We start from the raw sequence: 6,262 nt of genomic DNA, 5'->3' as shown, positions 1-6,262 counted from the left end.
GAGATCCTAGCTCGGCAAGTACAACGCCGAGCAGCAGCCTACACCATAGTCAACAGAGAGCTGGTCAGGCGCAGCGTCATTGGCGTCTACCAGCGCTGCGTAGAGCCAGAGGAAGGCCAGGCAATTCTAAAAGACATCCATCAAGGTGAGTGCGGCCATCATGCGGCTTCAAGAGCACTCGTCGCCAAAGCCTTTCGACACGGTTTCTTCTGGCCGACTGCCTTAGAAGAGGCCAAGGAATTGGTCCAAAAATGCAAGGGGTGCCAGAAGTTCCGCTCCAAGCCGCATCAGCCGGCTTCCGCACTCAAGGCCATCCCCATCGCCTGGCCCTTTGCAGTTTGGGGCCTGGACATGGTGGGACCGTTCAAGACGGCGCGAGGTGGCCTAACTCACTTACTTGTCGCGGTGGACAAGTTCACAAAGTGGATAGAAGCAAAGCCCATCAAGAAGTTGAATGGTCCGACTGCCGTGACTTTCATCTCCGACATCACAATTCGGTACGGCATACCACACAGCATCATCACCGACAACGGCACAAATTTTGCCAAAGGTGCCTTGGCCCATTTTTGCGCGACACAGGGCATCCGACTGGACTTAGCATCTGTTGCCCATCCGCAGTCAAACGGCCAGGTGGAGCGAGCAAACGGCCTCATCCTGTCTGGCATCAAGCCTCGGCTGGTCGAGCCTCTGGAGCGTTCGGCCGGCTGTTGGCTTGACGAGTTGCCAGCCATCCTCTGGAGTCTGCGCATGACTCCAAACAAGTCGACCGGCTTCACGCCCTTCTTCCTTGTCTATGGTGCTGAAGCCGTCATCCCAACGGACATAGAGTTCGACTCCCCGCGAGTCACCATGTACACCAAGGAGGAAGCAGAAGAAGCACGTCAAGACGGTGTCGATCTGCTGGAAGAGGGCTGACTGTTGGCGCTCAGCCGGTCCAGCATCTACCAGCAGAGCCTGCGCCGATACTACAACAAGAAGGTCAGGCCGAGATCCTTCCAAGAGGGCGACCTTGTGCTCCGACTGATCCAGCGAACAGCCGGCCAGCACAAGCTGTCGGCGCCTTGGGAAGGCCCTTTCATCATCAGCAAAGTGCTGGGCAATGACTCCTACTACCTGATCGATGCTCAGAAGCCCCGAGCGCGCAAGAGGGACGACTCCGGCAAAGAGACGGAGCGGCCATGGAATGCAAATCTCCTCCGAAGATTTTACAGTTGATGCAGCATGTACCACGCTACCTTTTGTATTTAAGTACCAAGACTTCGGGCCCCCCGAGACGAGCTCGGGGACTGCCCTCTTTTATCTATATGATAAGAAGTATGCCTACGAGTATGTTACTCTTTGATTGCCGCTTGATACCGGGTTCGACTAGTCGGCTCGGGGACTTGCCGCCTTGCGCTATGAAATGCTTCCTGCAGCCAGACAAGTAGTGTGTGGCGCCTAAGCCATCTCCTGTCAGAAGCCGCAGCTCACAGAGCGACTATCCGGTGGGCAGGAGTAAGGTAGAATGGGCGCTCGCATGAAAAATGGCTAAGGACTCAAAGCGTAAACATAGCTTAAGCCGTCTTCCAGCCTTTTTTCGCAAACCGACTGTTGAGTAGTCGACTCGCCGCCTTCTATTCAATTTGCTAAGAAACTCTAAAACGGCTAAGTACTTGCCTTCCCAAAAGTAGCCAAGCATTTGACCCAGCGGCAGTCCGCAGAGCGGCTGTCCGACTGGCAAAACGACAACTAAAGGAAGGCGGCAAAGGAAAAAGCCAAAGGAGCAATGAGCAAGAAAAGTTAGAATTCGGATAAATATTTACATAACATAGGCCCTTGGCCGAATCCTCAAGAAGAAGTTCAAAATACACCCCGCGGGTGGAATTGTACGAATTAACAAGCTCTTCAAAGACTACTAAGCAGATAAAATAAAGACAAGGCAGCAGCCTAGGAAGCGGCAGACGGGTTCGGAGGGTCGGAGGAGATGGCGGTGTCAGGCGTTGGGGTGGCCGGCTGGGCAGTCTCGGCTTGATCACCTCCGGCGGCAGCCGGCTCGGTCACGCGCGGCTCGTTGCTGGAGGCGTGGTCGAGTTGAGGCTGGTCATCCGCTCCGTCTTCTGCTGCCTCCGTCTCGCCTCCGTCCTCCGCCTCGCCTTCCTCCTCCACACTGGAGCCGATCACCTCCGCCGAGTCCTCGCCGTAGTCTGGGTTCATCCCAAACCACTCTGGCGGTGCCTCCTCGCCGTCTTCAGCCCGCTCGGGGACAAAGATGCTGGTGTCGGTATACTCGGCGATCGCCGCCGCACGCCTGACGAGGGCGTCTTCCACAGCTACCAGCTCCTCCTGGGCCTCCGACCGGAGCATGGCTAGCCGGTCCAGGTCCAGCCCCGGGTACCATGCCTTGACAAATTCCAAGGCTCGGCGCGCTCCAGCCCGAGCCGAGGAAACCTTCCAGGCCTCAAGACGGCCTGCTGCAACCTCCAGCCAGTCGGCAGTCCGGCTGGGGGTGCGCGGCGCCTGCATGTCTGGCCACAGGGCAGCAATCGCCTGGGCGCCGACATGTTGAAGCCGGCGCAACATCCGATGGGCCGGCCGCAGACGAGCCTCGATGCTCAGAAGCTGCTCATCAAGGGTCTGGGGGGCATTGGCAGCGATCTCCACGCCAGTCGCCCTCCGCCCCTCGCGATCAGCCTCGATAGCCTAGTTGGCAGCCTGCAAGTGGCCGGGGAAGAAGTCTGCCAAGATGAAAAGAATGAAGAAGCAAGTCAAAAAATCAGGAGTCGGCTCGACCTATAGTCGACGGCTCGAAGAAAGAAAGTGAAGAAACTTACCATCGACAATGTCCTCAATCTCATGGAAGCCGGAGGCCACCAATGCCTCCTTGTCAGTCCAGGAGGAGCGCTCGCTTGCGAACTCGGCTAGGAGGGCTGTCTCCTTCTCTTCCGCCTCCTTTTGCGCCTTCTTAAGCAGCTCCTTCTGCTCTGCCAACTGTGTGGCCAGCAGGTCACGCTCTGCGGCGAGTTTGCTGCACTCCCCCCTTGGCGCGCAATGCGGTATTGGCCTCGCCCAGCTGCTGTTGCAGAGTGGCGTTGGCTCCTGAAGAAAAAATAAGAAAGAAGGCGTTAAGTCGCCAACAAAGAAGGTCGCCGGGAAGATCCGGCCCGACTGCTCAGCAGTCGGCCCGAATCTCGGGGACTACAGCCCGCGGGTGCGCTAGCGCGCCCCCGCAGAGGGGAAAAAGGACTCACTCCGACTCTCCGACAAGTCTGTCAGATCGTGGGTTCCGACAGACCCTTAAGGTTCAAACTCTGGGGTGCGCGCGGAGATTCTGCCCTCTACCTATCCCTCTCGCAAGGATCTAAACTACCAAAAGAACAGCACACAGAACACAGAGTTTATACTAGTTCGGGCCATCGTTGTGGTGTAATACCCTACTCTAGTTTTGTGGGTGGATGGATTGCCTCTGGGGCTGATGAAGATGATGATCAGTACAAAGGAGAACGGCCTCGTGAGGGCCTGTTCTTGGCTAGGGCGATGAACTACTAGGAAAGTTCGGCCGCCCTTCTCTCGCCCTCTCTTTGCTCGGATTCTCGATCCTCTCTCTCTACCCTGGGGGTGGCTAGTCCTATTTATAGGCAAAGGCCTTGGGCCTCTCCCCAAATATTGAGCGGGAAGGGCGCCAACAATTGGCCAATTCGAAGGGGAACATACAGTACACTTATCCTGAACAAAGTTGGTCTTCGCCTGCCAAAAGCCCTATGGTGACGCCGCTCTGGGCTCCACGATGAGCTCATTCCCACCGTTGGACTGGTCTTGGTCTCGTTGCACCGAAATGGATGCCTTTGCTTGATCCTCTTGCCTGCCCTTGCCCCCTTTGCACCAAAGAGGAAAGGGGAGGACACTGTGCGGTCTGGCGCCCGCCTGGCCCCCTTAGTCGTCATGGCTTGCGTCATGGGCACCTCGTGAGGTACCCTGCCTTGATATCTCTGCCTCCTCATGAGCCAGCCTGACGAGGCCGTGCCTGAGGAAGCACTGCGTCGTCCTCCCCGTGAGGCTTGGCCCCTCGCGAGGGTCTTGAGTCTTGCGTTGATGCTGATGAGTCGTACTGGGCCTCCATTCGAGCCACGCCGCAGGCCGCAGGCAGGCAAGTCTAGGGACCCCCGTTCCCAGAACGCCGACAGTAGCCCCCGGGCTCGAGGCGCGCCCGAACTTGGCCGGGCTGAAAGGCGAAAGGGCAAGGGCAAAGCGCCGCGGGCTCTAACAGCCTGCGGCCTCGAGCGCCGTGTGGCAGTTGATTGGACGTGGGCGGCACTGTTTGCCCATGCTCCCTTATTTTGCGCCGCGCAAGGTTGCCCCACAGTTGTACACAGCCGCCCCTCTTCCTGTTGCTCGACTATCCCTTGTTCTTCCTTCCTTCGAACTCTGACTTCTACCTCTCATCCCATCTCACATCTCCTTTCTCCCGTCCTCAATCATGGCTCCGACGAAGAAAGAGAAAGGAAGGAGGCCTGCGCTTCCTTCTCATCCGCCGCCGTCGGCGGCCCCCGCCGTTGGCCAGTCAATCATACGCAATCTGGAGTGCCTGGATAAGCTCAGCCCAGCCTTGGCCACTGTCTTCAACGAGTGTGGGAGGACGACGGCCTGGCCTACGTCTCACCTCCCCTCCGACAGGATAATCACCGAGGTTCATTACTTTGCTGACGCCTTGTGGGCAGGTCTGGTTCCCCCCTTCTCTGATTTCTTCAACACCGTCCTCACCCTTTACCAGATCCACATGATGCATCTGGGCCCGGAATCCATCGCCCTCCTTTCAGATTTTGCTTTTGTCTGTGAGGCGCTGATGGGCATCCCTCCTTCCGTTGCCCTGCTGCGCCACTTCTTCTCCCTGCGTCTTGCCGACCCCGCTCAATGCTCGGCATGCGTGAGCTTCGTCACTGCGCCTGAGACTGCAGCTTCTGGTATTGACTTCAAGCTCCCCACACCTTCAGCTGGGTTCCGTGAGCGGTGGTTGTACGTCGATGTCGGGGTGCCCAGCCCCCTGCTGGTGAAGCCAACTTCGCCTGCCGTACCCAACCCTGGCTGGGGCCAGGAGACGCTCGAGAGCCCTCGGCTCGCCTTCGTCTGGCACCGCTTTACGTTCTTGAAAACGCTTGGCGTGACGGCACCCAAGGTGGTGAGGGAATTTCTGCTGCGCCGCATTGCCCCTCTCCAGCGCCATTCTCAATGTGGGCTTTCAGTGGACATGGTGATCACATGAGGCTTCAGGAGGAAGACCTGACGCCTGGAGTACTAAGGACGGTGCTCTTGGTCTTGACCGACGACCCCAACCCGGGCAGCATCCAGCGTGGTGGGGCTCTGCTGTACCTCTGTCAGAACAGGGATGATTTCGTGAGGCAAATGCCCTCTTTCGACGAGTGGAGGCTACGCCCTGCTGGCTTCCAAGGGCCTCGCGAGAACCCTGCGGTGGTGACCACCCTTCCGGTCGGCTTAGGCGAATCCTCCTCAAGTGGTGGAGCAGGGAGGCAGGAGACAACGGAGGCCGAGAAAGTTCCTGATGAGGTGACTGCAACTGGCGGTGCTCTCGAGGGGGCAGCTCCTGAGGCCCGTGCTGCCGAGGCCGTTGGTGTGGCGCAGCCGCCTCCGATGCCCGGGGCCGTGGCTGCGTCTTCTGCCGAGGTGTCCGGCAGTACGCGCCAGGCCAGCATCCCTGGCGCGGATAGCGCTGCTGCCTTGCCTCCGCCGCGGGTTGACCCTTGCGCCCTCCTTCTGGGCCGCTTTCGTGTGGACTTCGAGGCCCTCCGGAGGAAAAGGGAGGCTCTAGGCGACGACTCCCCTTGTCGCTTGCTGAAGCGCCGGAAGTACTTCGCCACCGACGAGTAAGCCTCCTCCTTTTCCGGCTCCTGATCCCCTTGTTGCGTCTACTGATTCTGGCTCCGTAGGCCCCTTCCTGACGAGGTCATGGAGGCCGTCGAGGTGCCGCTTCCTTTGGCTCCACCTCCCCCATCGCCCCTGGACGTCCCGAGCAGCACAACTCTTATGGTGAGGACGAACGAGGAGGCGGACCGTCTTGAGGTGCCCCGCAGCCCTGCTCTTCCTGCGATCTTCCTTCGTGGGCCCTCTCTTGGCGTGGCCAGCCTGCCGTGGGCTTCTCATCTGGTCGCGGGCTGCGACTGGCTGAGGCGCCCCCCGCGCCCTTCGCCTGGAGACGTGCCGGCCCCAGGCCGAACTTCCGGCGCGGCGCGCCCGGCCGTTGTGGGGGCCCCAGCCCCCAGCCCCCTGCTCC

At 59.3% G+C, this 6,262-nt stretch overlaps 1 protein-coding gene across 1 annotated transcript; it reads right to left on the bottom strand.

Annotated features, from left to right (window-relative positions):
- Positions 1-1,926: 1,926 nt before the first annotated feature.
- On the bottom strand, positions 1,927-2,502 carry LOC147964107 (uncharacterized). Its single transcript, XM_087528187.1, has one exon. It carries the CDS (start codon positions 2,500-2,502, stop codon positions 1,927-1,929), a length of 576 nt encoding a protein of 191 aa, XP_087384313.1.
- Positions 2,503-6,262: the final 3,760 nt, after the last annotated feature.

The sequence above is a fragment of the Triticum urartu genome, chromosome 6A, assembly GCF_056163025.1.
Source record: "Triticum urartu cultivar PI428250 chromosome 6A, HENAU_Tu73, whole genome shotgun sequence".
Classification (NCBI taxonomy): Eukaryota; Viridiplantae; Streptophyta; class Magnoliopsida; order Poales; family Poaceae; genus Triticum; species Triticum urartu.
The sequence above is the reverse complement of the archived record's forward strand: the minus strand, read 5'-3'. Positions and strand labels throughout refer to the sequence as shown.